The following is a 20619-nucleotide window of genomic DNA, read 5'->3' as shown; positions in this document are numbered from 1 at the left end:
TGGTTTTAATTGGCTCCGGCTCAGATCGGCAGTGATGGAGAAATGACACCCAGGGGAATGAGCTAATTTCATTTCAACGTTATGACACTCACTGAACTTCTGGGAGTTGGCTCGTAAATAGCCATGAACGTTTGTGTACTTATTGTTTCTGCCATCTTGGGATCTCCTCTACTCGCAGCAAGAAAGGAGTCAATCACCGGTTTACCCCAAAACCTGCGTTTACCCTCTAACTCTGGTGTAAAAGAGGTTTGTTATTATAACCACGGGATCCTGCAGCATCCATTTTCAGCTGGTGGGTCCGTCACCAGTCGACGCCCATAAATCCGAAAACCGCTGCTTTTTTTCCCTCCCAAAATCGATCTCAAATGTTTTAGTGCACCTCAACATTTCTCATACTGTTTTTATCCCATGCTCTCGCACTTGTGCCCCCTCGCTCTCTTTCCCTCACACCCTCTCTGATCTGTGCCTCTTGTCTTGTGTGTTGCAGCTGGGAACAGAGTGGACCGCTCCAGGCGAGTTCAGCAAGTTCAGGTCCCAGTCCTCCAAGTCTGTGCAGTAAGTACCTGTGACAAGTACACACATTTCTCCACGGGACAGTTATTTATTTCACTCTCAAGCCAGGTATTTTTTTTTTGTACTTACTCTGCTGTGTCTGAAACGAGGCCTTATTAGCATCTAAGTTGACAAGTACACAGCTCCAGAGCATCTCGTACGACTTAGGTCTTATAGCTGTATCTGGTAATGCATCTCCATATTACGTAGTTTCCTATAGCAGCCTCAAAAAGCTTTTCCTGCTCAGACGCAGAAGGGAATTGATGGCTCCAGTGTTCAGGGACTCTCTTCTGTGTACTTTCACTTGAATGGGGAAGTGGTCTCCGACTTTTGGACCCCGCTGAATGTATCAGTAGATGGGCTCATCAGGTGTAGAGGATCAGAGCAGTTGTAAGGCCTCTCAATCTCTAAATGCGAGATGAGAACCACTCCAGTCCTGTCGGATTCAACACGTCTCTCCCTAATTGCTGGGAGCTGCTGCATAAAAGCAGCTTTTCATATGAGCACTGATCTGCAGCCAGTTTGCTTCTGAAGTCATTGTTAAGTCTATGTGATTATGCAGCAGGAGACGGGATCCTAAGAACAGTGCTCCTATTCCTCTGGGCTCCCACATTTGCCTGATTGGATGAAATAAGCTGTAGAGTGCTGCCTTAAATTATTCTCACACACACACACACACGTATTTTTGCTGAAGAATATTTTAGCATCTCTAAATGGTACAAATTTGATGATGAACACATACAACAATGAAGAAGAAAAACTGTTTTCGCAGTTAAACCGTGGATCATTTTCAAAGTGAGATATTACTCTTGTTTACTTATTGCACATAGACTTTATATAAAGATAAGAAAGCTCCCTAAAACTGAAGCCAATGCAGATTAAGTCATACATCCTGTCCTCTCCATGTTATTGGATGGCGCATGGACCCAAATATAAAACCAAAGTGCACATTTATGTTTCCTGGTAAGTTTGGTTTTTATTATCTGTTTGAAAACGTCATGATTGCCGGGCGATCGATGGGACCTCGCTCCAAAGATGGCGGCGGTCATACCCGGGGTAGTTTAGCTTCAATTGTTGACAGTTGGAGGAAGTGGAGACAGGTGTTATTATGTGTGAAGGTTTCATCATAAATGTTTGTGCATCGTTACGTGTCATTTTGAGAAGGTTTGAACCACCAGGAAATCCTCGCTGCTCATTAAAAACCACACATCTGCTGCACATCCTGCCACAGACACACACACACACACACACACACACACTTTATATAATGAATAAACATTTGTGAATGACATAAGGGGGTTGAATACAGGCCAGGACCTATTGGCGTGTGTTTGTCAGTGCATAGGATTAACAGGGTCTGGTTGGCACAGCAGGCACAGCAGACTTCAAGGGAGCGCAAAGAGACGACAAAAGATGAAGACGAAGGAGGAGGAGGAGGAGGAGGTTGAAAGTTTCTTTTCTTCAATTTTCTCTTCCTGTCTGACAGGCATCTGGCGTTCTCCGACAATAACAAGACAACAATAGCATAACCAGGCGCTGAGTATGGCAGGGAACATTAAAAAGGCCCCGTGGCGGAGAGCGTCGGTCGTGACGATGCATGTTTCGTGAACTGTTACCGCCTCTTTTTGTTTGGATGGGTGTGTGTTTACGAGTTATGTGTTCGCACCGAAACTGTTTTCTCCACCTGTCGCATGCTTACGGCCAACTCAAGGGAAGCTGCTGCACAGAACATGTTTCGACTGTATGTCTCCCTGTCCCTCTGAGATCTGAAAGAACAGCGATATCAAGTTACGCACACGTGAAATGTCTACCTTGAACTGTGAAGTGATTCACGATCCCGCTGTCAGGTCGTGAAATGCGGCGCACCAGAGATGAAACAGGTCGGGGGGAACTTGGTGGAGTTTCAGGAGGCGATAGAGGCTAATGACTGTCAACTTTCTTTTTTTTCTTTTTTTTACAGCTACACATTATCACAGGCTTTAGGGCGAATTCGTCAAAGACTTGCATGAAAGTCGAGTTTCAGATAATTAGGTGGAATCTGGTTTGATGTTTCTGTGCGTGGGCGTGCGTTAGAGAATTCCCAGGAAAACATCATTTTTTTTGCGTGTGAATATAAGCACATGCCTCTGTGAATTAATGTGCATGTGTTTGTTAAGCACCGTGCCTCTTGCATCCTCTCTGCATCTAATGACTCTATTGAAACATCCCAAAGCAAAGGCACTTTATTTCTTTTCCTTTTTTTTTCCCCCGCCGCGCGACACGCATCCCTCACGCACCATCGCACCCAACCTGTTCGTGGCGAAGCCGATGCGCTCCTGAGCGTGGCAAATTGCGTGTGCAGCAGGATTAATCGTCATGCATTCATAAAATTGTATTCTTCAAATGAGCTGGGATGGATTCGAAATGAGCAAATTAGCAGCGCGGAACAGAACATTATATCATTTTTGGAAGAAGAAAAAAATTATAATAATACATCAGAGTGCGTGTACAGCAATAATAATCAGTCATTAGACAGATTTCATCACCTGATAATTTGAAACATTTGTAAAGCCTGTTAAAATAAAGAAATAACTGAGCAAAGTGAAATAAACTCGGTAATGCTGAAATATTACTCTCGGGTTTGTAGATGGAAAGCAACTGGGAAAATGATTAGTCATTGCACACGAGGCTGCGGCCCTTGGTGGCGTGATCCACTTGTGCAATTTGTTTTTGGGATATAAGTTCAGGGCCATTTGAGCCTATTTACAGACTCCATTCTACCACAGTTACACTCAGAGCCTTGATCAAAGCTGCCGTTTGAAACAGCTCTCACACTTAATGTGCAACTGTTTCCACATATTATCGTATCGGGCCTGGAACAGGATGAAATGGGACGGAGCCAAAGTAAAATGGAGTTTTATAAACGACTGGGGTCGAACGGCGCAGAGCAGAACAGAGAGCAGCCCACATCAAATGTAATTGAACATATAGGAGAGCAGAAAGAAACACAACAGACACTCCCACTCGAGCTAGGTCTGTTTATTTCATTCTTTCTTTTCTTCTTCACGCTTTGGAGTGTGGTTATTTTTACACCGCGGCTCATTGGAGCTGACTGTAGTAGAGCTGAGTGAGCAGTGACTAATGGCTGCTGCAGGGTTGAATCTTATTGTCAGGGAATGATGGAGTTCACTTGAAACACTTCACTTATCGGGTTGGAGGTTTGACGCGATGCAATCACAGGCTATTGTAACCAGCCAACCCAACCATGCACGTTCACACCCACACAGTCACACATATAGGGCATATACAGTCTGTGTGGCTTATCATGGGCACCTGCTTGTTTGAAAAGGAAGGAGCAGAGTACATACAGTAAATGCTGCAGGGGGTCTGGGAGTCCTCCCTCAGAAAAACAGCAACAAACAATAACAAAGTCGCTGCATTTCGACAAATCTGAACTCTTGTTATAAACCAGGTCAAACACAGACTACAGACAATATATAGAAACTAGAATGGCACTCGGAGGAGCACACACATGTACCTGCACAAACAGTCCCCTTATTAAGCCACATTTGAATTCACTAGATCCAGATTTGTATTTGGATCTGCACCAAAAAAGATTTTTATTAGCAAGATACACAAAAAAATGTTTAAGAGAGTGAATCTGCATCTTGCATCTTGATCCAGATCTGCACCACAATTGAACGGATTCCTTCCTTTACACATACTGCACCTTTCCACCAAGTTTCCTGGTGATCCGAACGGTAGTTTTGGTGTAATCCTGCTAAATAACAGACAAACACACAATGAGGAAAACACCTTAGCGGAGGTAACAGGGTGTTGCTCAGGAGATAGAGTCCACTAACCAGAAGGTCGGTGATAAAATCCCAAGGACTCGATGTGTCCTTGGGCAAGATACTTACCCCGAATTGCCCCTGATGGCTGTGCCGGCAGTGTTGTGTGAATGTGTATGTGTGTGAATGGGAGAATGATACTTGTACTGTACTGTTTGAGTGCTATAGAAAGACAGTCCATTTAACATTTGGATAATTAAACCTGGTTAATCGATGTTAAATTTGAGGGCTGCTATTCTCAATAATTACAAGACAATTTTTTTTAAATCTACCAACTGCAATGAAGTGTGAACTATAGGGATGAGTGAAAAGGCTTCTGGGAAAGGGTTAATGGGAGCTACGTAATGTTGTATCTGAATGAATAATCATAACTTCAAACGCTGATCATTTTAACCTTCATTAGATGAAATGGTCGTGTAGAGTTTAACCTGTGTCAAACTCATTTTGAATGCACAGCTCCGATGGTGACGTTTGCTCCTCCAGACCTAAAGGCTCCATTTCAGACCTGACGGTGAAACCACCCCTCAGAGTAAACTGGCTCCTCTCATTTACCCCGTATGAGGAAATGAGCCAATAATCGTGATAATGAAAGCACAGCACAGAGCAGCGGGATGAAAAGAGAGAGAGATCATTACACGGAGCGAAGCCTCCTCAAATAATTCGATCCCGAGTCCGACTAGAAAGTGAAACTAAAACAAAGCAGTCTGTGGGTTTAGAGAAGTCATTTTGTACGACTGAACTTTTGACTGTTAAACTCAAACACTTTAGTTCTGTGAGCAAAAAGCTCTGTCGGCTCCGTCTGTTGGTTTGCTCCGATCAATCAGGGACACGCGTTGGACTGAGACGACTCATAGTGTGGACCAGTAATGTTTGACTTTTGCTACGTGTTTCTTCATTGATAAAGGCTGCTCCGATATAATCACATGATCGCTGGGACTCAGAGACACAAATTCAAACCATAACTTTACTCCCCCAGATTGAATAATTTGCTCCACTTGCTCCTTTTGCCGATACAGCAAACCCCCTTTTGTCTACTCCATCAGTCCTTTGCCATAATAGCCGTTATATTTTATGACTGAATATAAAACTGTAAAAGGTGTGAAAAGGCCAAAGATTGAAACAAGTTATGCTTTGCTTCAAATACATATTCCTCTCCACCACTCGGCCGTAGCTTTGTTGCTGTGAACGTCTGTCCTAGGTGGCAGTTTAGAGGATGGGATGGACGGGAGGGTTGGAACCGTACAGCTGTTAGGGAAACCACCTGGCTCTGACCACCTGGAGGTAATGACTCACACTGTTTAGTGTGTGGGTGTGTGAGTGAGTGAGTGGAGGAGAAATAGTTTTGCCTGTGTTCTTATTCTGAAAAGCTATATGTCTCTTTTACCTTCTCAGCTTTCTCCAGCCTCAGCTTCTTTCTTTCAGCTTTCACCAAACACTTCCTTCAGTTCTTTGTGGCTCCATCTCATTAAAACTCCAAGTCTATATTTAGTAAACAGATCATCAAATGAAATGTGGTAGGAAGCATCAACACAATATTCTGTAGCACCAGAGGCTTGCTAGTATTTGTTCCATTCATAACAGTTATATAATAAACACAAGGACAGAAACAGTCAAAGATGAACCATGATTGATTCGCTAATTGTCCAATCAGATAACTTGATCACCAGCTTCATGTGAGGGTTGCTACTATTGCTATTTCCTTTTTTAATTCACATTAAATTAAATACTTTGGAGTTGTAGAGACGAGACGGTTATGTTCCTGTCCCTGTCCTTCAGTTTGTCTGTCAGCAGGATTTTGCAAAAAACTACTAGACTGACTTTCTCAAAACTGGATGGAAGGATGGAACATGGGCCAAAAAAAAAACCCCATTGATTTTTGGGATGGATCTGGACAAAGGGGCGATCCAGCGATCCAGGAATTTAAATTATGATGTAAAGCGTTTTTTGACATTTTCACAGATTTCCCAGGATGAATAAGGCAAATTCAGGGGACTGATATATACGAGTTTGTGTAATTTGGTGTGGATACAAAGAGAAATCCAGATCTTGTGGATTTAAATGGGGTTCCATAAGGGGGCTGTTGAGCCTTGGTGGAGGTTTGTGCTCTACTGCGAATCATTAGTTCACAATGAAAGTTACTGTGAGTCATCGCTCCCCCCCGCCCCACAAAAGGCTACAGCCTATTTGTGCATTTAAAAATAAACCTTAGAACATTCAATCAAAGTAAAGAAAGTAAGAAACACCGGGAAGTTACTTGTTTCTGATGCTCCTAGGATCGGTTGATCTGACTTTCAAAATAAAGTCAGTTTAAAAGAGGCCGTCTTAACTTTTTTTTTGTCTCCGCCTCCTCTCGTACCTGTGAAGTGATCGTTTGTCAGTGTGCTGTCACAACAGCCTGATAAGTGACAGTGAGATAGTCAGAGGAGGAACCCAGATAACCCTGTCAACACTATCTCCACTCTCTGACACAGCTACCACAGCCCCGGGCGTTGGAGACAACACCGGGGAGATTGACATTAGCTCAAATTCTACGAACCGAACGGCGCCGTGTTGCATCCTGCGCTAGCCTGACGTCTGACAACGCGCCTGACGTCAAGTGTTTCAGAGTCTGTAGAGCTGCTCAGGCTGCGATGTGACTGACAGTCGGATGAAGATTAGAGGAAATGCTGTTGCAGAGATATCGGGAACTAATGAGCGCTGGCGGATTCTCATCAGCAGTGGCGTGGGTGAGGTTCAAGAAAACCAAATGGCATAAGGAAGAAGCGGAAGTCAATTAAACGACCTCTGTGTTTCTTCGGTTTGAGCATTAACCTGCATGCGCCTTCTGTGGAGGAGTTTCCAAACACGAGGGTCTGATGTGTCAAGATTTTCGCCTTCTGGTGTAATGGCTGAAATTGAAAATGGCTGCTGCAGACCAACCATGGCGTGATGAGGTGGAAAGGTGGACACTGTTTCCAAGGTTATCGATGATGCCTCCGCTGGCATTTTGCCGGAGCCACTTTCCGCTTTCACAAACTGCAGAAAATGACATTTACCCTCAATCTGTCTGCAGAAACGTGGCCGCTGATGTGTTTTCTTGTTTATGTCTTCTCACTTTTTAAATTGTCTTTTTCCCTCCTCTATTAACTTTTCCTTTTCATCTCCTCCGCCTATTGTGCTGCTTCTTACACACACTGCAAACGCCCCAGCTAGTTTTCCCGTGACTTAACAGAAAACCTCCAGATGCCATTAATAGTTGGTATAGGGGAGATTTGACTGAGCCTTTCCCAGCGACAATGAGGGAAACCTAGTGAAGAATGACCAGTTATTTCACTGGGAGATCTCTGAGTATCTATAATTGAATCACTTAAGCACCGCTGGCTATTATCCGGCGAGGAGGCTTGAACATTTCCAGAGAGTACTTGTACCCGTGACATCACAGGAATACCGAAGGAGCACGGGGACGAGCTGAATGTTGCACCTGCACCGTCTCATCATATTTACACTATGTGTTCACTTGCGCGTGTGTGTGTGTGTGTGTGTGTGTGTGTGTGTGTGTGTGTGTGTGTGTGTGTGTGTGTGTGTGTGTGTGTGTGTGTGTGTGTGTGTGTGTGTGTGTGTGTGTGTGTGTGTGTGTGTCTTTGTGTCTTTGCGTGTTCCTAATCGTGTTCGACTGTAAATACCAACCTTAATGCTAATCTCTCCTCACTCAAGGTAATTGGTTGATTCACTGCAGCAGCTGAATTAGAATGAAGCTTTTCGCAGGGAAGTTGCAATGACTCCTCTGTCCCACTTTCTTCCCCTCAGGCCTTTACTCCGCCATCTGTTTTTATGAGTGATGACAGCCTGCTGAGACACAAATCTATGTTTGTGTGTGTTTGTGTGTGTTTGTGTGTGTGAGGAAGAGTTCATGCATGTGTGCTGGGGCTTATATTTAATCAGAGTGTCTTTGGGGTGTTGATGCACATTTCCTCAGCTGTCAAACACGGTGGTAGCAGACACTTGACTGGCAGTAATGCATCAGTGTTACTGCCGAAACTCTAACAGGGGGATGCTTCTGGCCAAATGTGATTGGAGACAGTAATGATGACGGCGGGTCAGCTCAGTTTGAGGAAAACACAGGAATTACAGTCTGAGCATCTGCAGATATCTGAGCTGGTTGGAAAGTGACTTTCAAAAAGTGTCATTATCCAGGATGTAGACACGTCCTGGAAACATAAACATGTTATACACACTCTTTCCCTGGTTCAAAGATTCAAAGAACTAAATTTGAGCAGAGCAGAGTTAAAAGATTATTATAGAAATTAGTAATTATTATCGATTATTAAAAAACTATTCCATTTAAAGATATGATGTGCAACAATTCATCACTAAAAAGTCTAAAAACCACTGCAAATATTGTCAAATACTTTGTTGACCCAGACAAATCCCTGATTTTATTATTTAGGATGGAACATTTCATTTTGGTCACATTTTAATTGTGTCATATCAGCTTTACCCGTAGCTTTGCTCGTCTCTGCTATAACTTCTGGAGTAAATGACGAAGGAAAAACACACTGTTAGCCATTAAGCTAGTTAGCCTGCCGTCTGATTTTACCTTCCACTGTTTGTATTGGTCGCTCATAATTCATTTATGTTTTGCTGCGAGACATGAATAAAACTTTAATATTATTCCCTCATCCGTGAACCTGGTTTTGCGCCTGAGTCACGTCAGGTAGATTTCCATCGGGAATGGTGATGAAGACAACAACTCCCATGATCCCACTCTGTTTCATCGTCCAACTTTTGTTATTGTTCTGATTGAGGAATCCTGAGTGGCCGAAGATACATGTTGTACAATTATCGACCAAAACCAAGTGTCCTTAAAAGTACGTTCCACCTGCAGTAGGTTTTTTGTCAAATGGTCCAACAGCTAAACACCCCAGACATTAAAATTGGTTGATTTATGCAGTATTGATCAAGACCATTGATAAAAAAAACTGTCAGTATAATTTCTTAAAAAAGGGCCATTATATTATATGATAACTTTTTTACTATGCATTTGGTGCATCAGTAAGAGTTTGCGGCACCATGGCTGTACTTTTATATATAATAGTTGTATTTGCTCAAAATAAATCGCGGCTCCGATGGGAACCGTCCAGCAAAGTTGTGTCTCATTGATGTTTTTTAATAGGTTTTTGACAATGGACATCTGAGAGGAATAAAAATATATCAGGCTTTGGCAGCACAGACGATAACTTGTTGGATGAGTTCATGTTTTGGTTTCTTCTCTCAGAAGTTGTTGGCACAGAAAAAATGATACAGAATATGGTCAGGCTTATAGATGAATAGATGGATAGATAGATAGATAGATGGATGGATGGATGGATGGATGGATAGATAGATAGATAGATAGATAGATAGATAGATAGATAGATAGATAGATAGATAGATAGATAGATAGATAGATGACTTTATTGATCCCAATTTGGGAAATGATTGTATTACAGCAGCATGTCAAGGGCATTGGACATAGAGTGAAGAAGCAATAAAACAGATAGGCTGAATTAAAATAAATCAAAATAGAATGTAATTAACATAAAATGTAAACGTGTGTAGTATTGTTTGACCTTGAGACAATGTAACAATTGTATTTCGACTTTGTTCTGATGTGTCAGTGCAGCACAAATACACAAACCCCAGGAGAGCAAGGCATTGTTAGATGCTATAAATATTTTTTTCCTTGACACGTCCAGGCATCCAGGCCACGAAGACAGTGTTAGGAGTGTTAACACCAAAGTAAAGTGAGAAAAAGATGATGTTGATATATTGCTGTGTCGCTGCATCGGATAATTACATATGAGGGAAATAGTAGACAGAGGGAGAGGAGACATTGTGAGAAGTGTCGGAGAGAGAGAGAGGGGACAGGAGATGAGAGGGAGGACAAGCAGGGGGATAAAGGAGAGAGGTGGGAGATGAAGCAGAGGGGGAGATGGAAGAAAGAGGATTTATCGAGGCTGCAGGGAAGAGCAGCGTGATAGCTCTCTGATGGATTAGTGGAATGCATGAGAAGTGGAGTTTGAGAGAGAGAGAGAGAGAGAGAGAGAGAGAGAGTTTATTGTCATATGCACAACGATAACATTAAGCAGTCGCTTGCAATGAAATGCTTGGGTCACAGGCTCTCTTATAACAATGCTCAATCAAAATTTAAAATAGATATACATATCTAAAATATATATATACACCTAAAGAAAAAGAAAAACAATAGTGCAAGTGTGTGCAATAGTGCAAATATGCAATAGTGCAAATATGCTAAGGTGCAGAGAGAGAGAGAGAGCGAGAGAGAGAGCGAGAGCGCTGGGAGGAGAGTGAAGTTTGTGCATCTCCTTGGGGCAGCTCTAAACACTGCTATCATTAATGTAATTTAGACGAGAGCGCTCGCCGAGCACCGTCTTTTATTCAAAGGCCACCTGTGGGTATTGGAGGAGGCAGGCGCCGGGCGAGAGAGGCTGAGCGATACGGGGCAGAGTGACAAGTCAGATAGCATTAATGAGAAATCGAGTCGCAGCAAGGGAGCAGATAGTGGAAAAGTAGAATCTGGAAAAGTGTTGTAGCCGGCGGGCAGAGAGGAGACGGTGAGATGAAGGGAGAATAAGAGAGAGTCTCCATGCCACTTCATTCTGCTCACTGCAAAACAGGTTAGTGATACAGAGTGTGTGAGTGGGTTTGTGCAGGAGCGTTTCAAGAGATTTTGGGGGTCACAGGCATAAGGGACCAGGGGGCCCAACATCAATCCAAACCCCCAAACAATGCATGATTCCAAACCACGTCTTTCCAATCAGCAAACTTTACTTTTTAATGTCAAAATTACAAATATAGTACAAACTTTGCATACACATAAATAATAATAAAGTAGTAATGTTAAAGTGAAAAGTCCAAACAAATCATACACACACTTTTAAGCCGTTTTCAGACATGAACTTGAGAAAATGTCCATACAAGTGGGTCTGGGTGTTCTCTGGTCTTTGCCTTTCACACGTGAAGAACGCAGCTGGAGATTCTCCAGGTCAGACGCGTTCACAACAACAGGCCAATCTCTGGAGCGTTTAGATGAGGGGAGGCGCCCGAGTATAGAGCAATGCAGGAGGCAGGATAGGAAGTATGAATTCCCACTTTTTTTTTTTTGGACATCGTCCCTTATCATCAAAAGCTCTTGAATCTCGTCATCCCTCCAAGTTGACGTCCTTTTTAGCGTCATCTACTAAACGGCACCTAATTTTCATCCTGAGAGATTTGTAATTGTTTTGTGTTTTGTGTTTTGTATTTTTGTATTTTTGCGTCCGTCACGTGTCCAATACATCATCTACGCACCCACTCACTCGCTGTGAAATGCAGCTCCCCTGTGTTTGTGTGTATCTCTATGGGTGTTTGTGTGTGTGTGTGTGTCAAGCTGTCTGTCAGTCTCCAGGATGCTGCGCACCCAAGCTTTTGTATTTTTAGACAAACCCACAGCTACACACTTTTCCTTTGTGATGCTTGTGAAAGGGTTTTGTCTCTCTGCAGTAACCCACAAAAAAAAGAAAAGAAGTCTCCATATGTTTGGTGCCAAATAAATATTTCATCCTTTAGATCCGGCAGACTTTGGGCAGCGGCGATTCTCTCCCACAATATCGTCCTGTCTGGTGTTATCCAGCCCAGTCATCCTCCTTTGTCTGTCTCTATCTGTTCAGCCCAAAGCAGGGAAGCTGGAAACAAAGACTCCAATTAGTCAGGCAATTAGACTCCTGTTTTGTGTCTTCTACTCATCCTCCCAATCACATGCTAATAGCTATTCTCTCCTCTTCCATCTCTCATTTGCCCTTCACGTGGTCTTTTATGTTTCCCCCCCCCCTTCCTCCTCTCTCTCGTCTGGTATGGCGTTCGGTACGGAATCACGTCTCAGTGATATTCATTATAATGTATTTCTCCTTTCTAGACGCTGAAGGCATTTACTGTATAATTCCATCTCTCCGTTTCTGCTGTTCATTTGCTATTTATCGCTCCTCCTTCATCTTTCCTTTTTTTCCGCCTGTCTCTTCATCTCTTTCAGCCAGAGCCTGCCTTGTCATCCATCACAGGCAGACTGATGTGACCACTCTACACACACACACACACACACACACACACACACACACACACACACACACACACACACACACACACACACACACACACACACACCAAACACCACTGTCCCTTCTACTTTGTGCTGCTTTGTTTGCCTGTCTCGTTCTCCGTCTTTCCCTCCAGAGTTTAACAGAAGACTTTTGGACACAGTAATCTCATTTCATATTCAGTTTCATATTCAGTTTCATATTCGCTTCACATCTCTCTTCTTCGTCTGTCGTCCATCTGTATTCGGACCGATCATGATTAATTTCCGACTTTTACTTTTCCCCAAACAAGATCCATCTTCTTGACACCAAATTGAAAACAAAAAAAACAAGACACAGACACAAAGATGTGATGCAAAGTTTTTAAAACAAACAGGAGAGACAAGTATCAGCCGACAGCTGCGGAATCACAGTCCCACAGGAAGCAAGTGTCTCCTCAGAACAGGGGAACAAAATTATAGCCTGTAGACCAAAACCGAAATTGTCATTGTATTGGGATCTAAAGATGACTTTAAATCACAAAGAGGAAATACAAAGAGGAAATAGCTAAACAAAAGATAGAGAAGTGTGTGGATAGGACTCAATGTTCTGCTCTCTCCCTCTGTTTATCCATCTCAGTGTGTTATGATCCTTTTGTTTGCTTCAATCTCACTGTGCTCTGCTGATATGCTGTGTGTGTGTGTGTGTGTGTGTGTGTGTGTGTGTGTGTGTGTGTGAGTGTGAGTGAGCGCGCACATGCACGCGCTGGGTCTTATCTGCCATCTTATAGCAGGTAAACAGGTTTTTTATTGGCCGAGCTGTCACCGCTTCAGGCTCTTTGTGTGTCGTATGTGTGATTTATATTTCTGACAGCGAGATAAGAAAAAAGAGATCCACAAATGTTGACAGACAATATATTGTTGCCGATTTATTTTGAGTTAATATCTGTGTGATTGTTATTTATAGATTATTTATGTTAAGTGTACGACGGAATGTTAGGGCCATTTGAAGAATTCTGAGATTTTGACAGTAACATTTGTAATATTACTAGAAAATAAAAACCTTAACATTATGAGAATTAGGAAAAAAAGACATCTAGCCTAAAATTACAACTTTATTTTTATTATAATACGACTTTTTTATCGTAATATTATGACTTTCTTCTCGTTATATTACAACTTTTATATCATAACATTACATCTTTATTTTTTATTATATCAAGACTTTTTTATCGTAATTTTAAGACTTTATTCTCGTTATAATACAACTTTATTTAAATCATAATATTACAACATTATTTTTGTAATATATCTCAAACTATAAATGTTTTTGTCCCTTTAAGTGGCCCTGATGCTCTATTGTATAAGTGTGTGCACGTCTGTGGTTGTGTATCAGCCTGACTCATGAAACTCTGTGGCGGCAGACTGCCTCCTCTCCACTCTGACATTAGATTATCCCCCACATGGAGACAGATTATGGTCTGGAACAGACAGCCTAATGAACGGTTTTAGGAAATGTACTAATATTTCCTAAAATCGTCTATAGTTCCCCGGAACAGGAACACAATCAAATAAATCACCATTTAGTTTCAGGATTGGTAAAAGAGAGATGTTCCATGTTTGTCTAACTTTGAATTTGTTGGAATCGGGACAGCAAGATTAAATTTTCACTTTTTGAAAAGCGTGTCTAATAATAGTAATAATTTCATCTGATATGTGTCCTTCATGACAGACACAATTTTCTCTATTCTGCGGGCGAGATAATTGTGATTGCTCAATTTCCCCACATTTTCATTGTATTCATTAAACTTTCAGATGATCTAATCTGTGCCAATGAGACTTTCCACCGCAGTTTTTGTCTGAAATGAAAGTAAAAGAAGCGTTTTTATCTTCTCTTTCTAAGTACATCTGGGGGTAGCGTTGGCGTTGGCGTTGCATTGAATCATTTGGGAAAGGGCAAGCGGGGGGGCCAGGAGGCTGAAAGTGCCACTTACGTTCGCTGAGAGCCGCTTCAGCAGCTGCACGGAGAGATGTTCCCTATTCATGAGAGAGTGACCTTAGCACACTGTCACTGCCCCCCCCCTGCACCTGCACTGATTTATTGGTTCCAGAACGCTGGGCAGCTGGAGGATGTGGAGGTGTTTTTGCTCAGGGGCAACTCGTGACCGTTCAGCCATTGTCCTTCGCTCTCAACTCAGTAAACCATATTCTGAGCAAGCAAACACACACACACACACACACACACACACACACACACACACACACACACACACACACACACACACACACACACACATATGAATACAAGTCTGTATCAGTCTTAAAGCATTTAGGAAGTCTTAACTAGTTACTTTAACATTGACTGTATATAAAGATGGATCTGATGAGTGCTCTACAAAAGTGAAGCCAATTTGTCTCAGTCGCCCCCTGGTGGCCCATCCTCCATCCTCCATCTTCTTCTTCTTCTTCTTCTTCTTCTTCTTCTTCTTCTTCTTCTTCTTCTTCTTCTTCTTCTTAAAGCAGCTTACTGGTGCTTTACCGCCACTTACTGGACTGGATGTTTGGATCAAAAGATTGGCAAGAAATCTATGTTAGCGGAAGGGACATGGATAAAACAAAAAAGTTAATTAATATATTTTCTGTCATTTCATGTTTGTACGAGTGTTAATTCGTGAGTTTCAATTTCATGCTATAAAAATGGGGTGAAACACCTGGGACTGACCCTCGATTGGTCGACCTCGTGAATCGCTGGGAACTCGATCCTGCGGCTCCATCCCCCTGAACGCTACACGGCAGACTGTAGCTTCAAATGACACCATTGACACAAGATGGCAGCGTTCATATCCAGGATATTTTGACTTTACTTCCGGATATTTAGGAGGAAGTGGAGACATGTCGTCCATCTTTATTTACAGTCTATGATTCTGCACAGAACAAAACAAGCAACTTTCAGATGTCACATTGACTTCTAGGACCTATAAAGATTAAACAATTGTACACATGCACTTAGACTTTTATCATATAACCTTGTAGCACAATGTGTTGTTTCTCCATTGTTTCTTCTGTTATTTGAGGTGAACATTTTCAATTCAAAACAAAGACTTCAAAGAGGATGAGCCTGTGTTTGTTTTGTGTTCGAGACAAACCAGAGACAGGAGAGAGACGGGGGATCTCAGGAAACAGACGCAGAGACAGAAAATGAACAGGAAAAAGAAACAAAAACACAAGCCATCACATATCACAGTGAATCAGAGCACATAAGTATGGAGCAGCCACATGACTTCAAAGTTCCTCGTAGCAAATGTTACAGTTACAAATTAACCAGGCTGCAGCAAACACAATTAACGTGATCTTATTTAAAGGAATTGGATTTTCTTTGATTTACTGTGTCGTTTTATCCTTAAAACAACCTCCACGAATAAAAGGCGCGAGCTCTAACACACTGCCTTCATCGTAGATGTGTATTGTACATGTACACACACAGAAACGTGGCTTTATTCACTGCTGCACAGTGAGTTGTGTGACTGTGTGTGTGCGTGTTGTGGGAGTTGTGGGAGTTAATGATGTGTGGAGCAGTGCTCGGGTGTCTCTCATTCAGAAACAGATGCTGCCCTATTATCCGAGATGTGGTTTTAATAAGAATAAAGCAATTTCGCTCCGTGTGGGTCTGTGTGTGCGTGTGTGTGTGTGGGTGTGGGTGTGGGTGTGTATCATCAGTGCAGTCAAACTTTAAATCAGACCTTTACTCAGTCTAACCAGGGGTTTCAGAGAAATACCGACGATTGCATAAATGTAAAATGTTGATTTATGTGGAGCATCGATTTTCTTCCTTCCTGTCTCTAAAGTCGTGTTTCATCCAGGACCGGAGGATGATAATGTCCCCGCTCTCTGACGACTCTTCTGCCATCCATGCCTGTAGCGCTGAGTTATATTTAAGGCTGATTAACCTGTTCGTGTGCAACTGTCACAAGTCAAAGCTTTTGCCGTAATCCTTCATTCTCATTAAATTAGTTTGGTACCTCTCCAGACAATTACTCTTGGTATGTTGTCATAATGCTGAGGACAGACTACACAATATCAACCCAACCCGACAGGGAGGGTCGTTGCGGACACAGAAAAACTATCATGTAAGATTTTCAAGTTCCGTCATCTCTGTGACCAATAGGAGCACAGCGCTCTGCTGAAAGAGCTGAAATGTAAACACGGCGATGAGAAAGAAGAATGATGGTGGTGTCGAAAGTGGAAAGACAACAGCCTCGGTCGCCATGTTTTACATTCTTGGCCCTGGAAGTCAGCCGAAGCACTTCCTTTACAGAGACTTTACGAATGTGGTAAAAGACGTCAAACGGTGATTGGCCGGAGAGCAGCATGAAGTCTGTGATGTCTCTCGGCCTCGACATAGCAAGAATTTATTACTCTATAATCTCCCAACCCGACACAGTGACCATTTTAACAGACAAACATTTCTTCTTGTCAGACCCCGCTGCACCCCAGCATATGGGAAGGAGTCGCAGTTACTTAAAATTGTCTTTTTTTATCAGTGTAAAATATCTAACAATACTTGTTTCTTTGTTTCCCTACAGCCTGATTTCATCCAGACGATACTACTTTGAGATTCTCCACAAGCAGGATGACAAGGGCTCGGATCACGTGGAGGTTGGGGTAAGTTGACCCACAGTTCACCGTGGTGACTGAAAAGTTGAGGCAGCTGCATTGTCCTGGTTTTTCCATGGACCTGTTTAGTCCCAACTGCAGAAAATATCCTCCTTGCTGTCACCCTGACTTTCTCTATAGCTACAGATCTACTCTTTTAAAATCTCAGTTTTTCTTCTATTCCCATTCCATTCCTCTATATGTCATTACCACCCTCCTCGTTCCTCTCTCCCCTCCTGCACTTCTTCTCCGACTTTCTATTTTCTCTGCCGCACACTCCGCTGCACCAATTTCTCTCCCAGCAGTGGTGCTCTGCACCTCAGGCAAAGGCTCAGAGATGAGTGAGGCTTAATTTTCGAGATGAAGTTTCAAGCGAGAGCCCACACGCCTCGTGTGTAGCCTGTACTTTGAGTGGGAGGGCGAGATGAGGAAAAAGAGATCACTGGTGTGTGTATGGAATGAGTCTGTTAACAAGCCCCAGGTTATCGTCATCATGGCGACTATCATCATCAGCAGAGCAGCAGTTCTGCAGGAGTTTCTCTTCTTTCACACAACTTTGGTGTCATTTTTGAAGACTTATTTCTTTCTCATTCTGTTTTTATCCCCTGAAAACCGAGTGCCTGATTCGCTCCATCTATATTTCTGTGTTGCTATAAGTTCGTCAAGCTGCTTTCAGACATGCTCTGATCTCCGGATAATCTCCTGACATTCTCCGTAGGGGCTGTAACACAAATGGTCAAGTCAGAGGCTGTGTTATTTTTTTTCTAGTGTTAAGCCTCCTAGTAAAAAAATCCAGATAATGTGGAGTGAGGCCAAGTGAGAATACAGCAGGAGATTCTGGTTTCTAACACGCCACAGGCAAATAGAAAGGATGAAAAAGAAAGAAAAAGAGGAGCCGTACTCCAACAAAGATGTCAAGTTAGAAAGATGAGACTCGAGAACTTTTGGTGAAAAGGGCAGACGCTCGTGTTGATGTGCTGTAGACGAAAACATGTGATCGCCATACATCATGTCCTCCCTCTGCATGATGTGCCACCCTTCACCACAAAGATTTACATTCAGACATCAGAGAATCCTATGCTGCTTTCTTCATATGTGAAAGACAAAGGTCTGATTCCTGGCTCTTCTACTGGTAATGTCCTGACATATTTTTGTTGCCTTCTTCCACCATCGCTTTACCACTCCCTAACCACGGGTAGATGTTCCAGCCTTTGCTGAAACCCTCTTTTCTGTTTCTCTGGTCTCTGCCTGCTGGACGCCAGGTTTTAAGAGAGGGTTTGACAGGATGTGGGATCACCACACTGAACTCCATTGATCTGCGGTGCCAGACGGAGCACACATGATGTTTGTTTGAGAGAGACAGCCAGGCACAGCTACTCTACATGCCACACTGACACTCGGGCCTCTAGTCTGCTTTAATGTTGTTAAATTGGAACGATCAGGTGGAAACAACCCGTGGCCGTGTTTTTCTCTAAAGTTTCACACAGACCTTATGAAATGTCCTGTTCGTGGCAGGTCCCCCTAGTGCTGCAGAGTTGCTGTGTTGCGGGTCGTTGATGTGGGTGTGTTATGAATATTCTGCTGATGATGTGCAAGTGTGACTAATAAATTATCGCCCGTGACAGCCACATCCCAGTGGTAAACAAATACCTCCACCCTTTATTTGGAGACACTGCATAGGACAAACACACTGAGTTGGTGAGATATGATGCAATAGAAGCCGAGACCATGCACCGTTGTTGTGTCCCCGCTGTTGTCCTCTTGTTGTGTTGTTGTCCTTGTTGTACTAATGACTCCTGCACCAAGTGACCTGTTGGTAAAACAGTTGCCTTTTTACAAATACAGCAGATGCGGCGCAACATTAGCATTCATGCAGGGCTGGTGGTGCACCGAGGGTTGATCAAAGCTTTTTTCACCAAGAAAGTCATCAATCCATCAAAATGTATTTGTATTGCCAATACTCACAAATCACAATTTGCCTCATAGGGCAGAGTGAACCAAAAGAATGGCACTCGATAGAAAACAGACCTCTGCCAACGCCCTTATGAAACCACATATTAATTCACTAGATCTGGATTTTTATCTGGATCTGCACCAAACTGCACACACTCATAAATATCAGTCCATTAAATATGGCTGATCCATGAATTATTCTCTGAGAAATCAACAGAAAAAAAAGCCTCTATCCCGCAATGTTGAAGAAAGGGAGAAGCTTTTCCTGGATTTGCACCAAAATTAAATGGGCTCTTTCCCGAACCACCAAATTTCATGGTAATCCGTTTGGCGGTTTTTTGCGTAATCCTGCTGACTAAGAGACAGACAAACAAACAAAAGCAGACAAAAACATAACCTCCTTGGCCGAGATTAGATCAGAACAATGAGCTGAAAGACAATAAAACGCTCCATAGAAAAGAGGAGAACTTAACGGCTTCTTGGCATTTTTTTTCATACGTGAATGTAAAAAATGACTAAATCAGCAAACACAGAGATATGTTATTAAAAACCATCTCTGGATCATTTTCAATCCTCTCGCTGTCACAGAACCTTTCCATTTTAAATGCATTGCTAATTCTGTTTATTTAAGGAAATGCCAAACCCTCATCCCCTCTTTAGATTAAAAACAGGGAGACATTGTTCTACTTGGTGTATGAAGGTGCGTTCTTTGTAGGCCGAGTAGAACGAGGGCTGCAAAAAGAAGTGAAGGGAGAACATTATTATTTTTTAAATCCCACATAATGAACCCACATATGTATGCGAGTAAGATTCATGGCCGTCAGAATTAGCTCCTGGCTTCATCTAAACATAAAGGTTAATTCACACGGTCGCCATAAAGGAAGCAAGGAGAGAATATGAAGGAGGTGGGAATTGGAGCAGGAGCGAGGAGAGAAATATATGCAGAGTATGTGCTGAAGTTTTTTTTATTTTTTTTATACAAAGCCTTTTCTATTCTCTCTTCCTCGGGCTCGTTACATCTCAGTCTTCTCATTCAAGTCACCAACTCGGCAACAGACTTCGCCAGTCATCCAGAAAACTATCCGTGTGATTATTTGCACCAGGAAAATCAAGGTCATGTGGAAATCATCTCTCTCTTTTTCCCCTCCCTTGTCTGCCGCCCCTAAGCCAACTATCCATGAGGCCATTAAAGTGGGGTTTGCACTTCACACAATTCAATGAAGTGTATAAACGTAAAGCTGCAAATCAAGAACCTGCGTGGGAATGTATGCATGTGTGTGCGGGACGCTGCACCTCAGTAAAGACCCTGCATGTGATTTAACAGTGGAATACATTTCACACCTTGACAACAATTGCAGATTTACCGTGACCGGCCCACAACAGCATAAGCCCAGGGCTCACATAAATCCCAGAAACCCAGGCGCTCATTTGTCGAGGAGGAGATAGCGTGGATTCACCCGCTCGTTCTTCTGTGTCCTGTGGCAGGCAGTGATTGCAGTGACGGTCAAAGGTAGAGCTGGTCCGTCGGGAATATATTTGTTT

The 20619-nt window shown here is 42.7% G+C and overlaps 1 protein-coding gene across 1 annotated transcript in view; it reads left to right on the top strand.

The window, feature by feature from the left end:
- b4galnt4a (beta-1,4-N-acetyl-galactosaminyl transferase 4a) overlaps positions 1-20619 on the top strand; it is a 142301-nt gene that overhangs the window by 103603 nt on the left and 18079 nt on the right. The window contains exons 7-8 of the mRNA XM_035156042.2: positions 488-555; positions 17055-17133. Coding sequence (XP_035011933.2) covers positions 488-555; positions 17055-17133 — 147 coding nt within the window. The remainder of the gene's footprint in view (positions 1-487; positions 556-17054; positions 17134-20619) is intronic.

This window comes from Hippoglossus stenolepis, chromosome 5 (genome assembly GCF_022539355.2).
Source record: "Hippoglossus stenolepis isolate QCI-W04-F060 chromosome 5, HSTE1.2, whole genome shotgun sequence".
Classification (NCBI taxonomy): domain Eukaryota; kingdom Metazoa; phylum Chordata; class Actinopteri; order Pleuronectiformes; family Pleuronectidae; genus Hippoglossus; species Hippoglossus stenolepis.
This window is presented reverse-complemented; position numbering and strand designations above follow the sequence as displayed.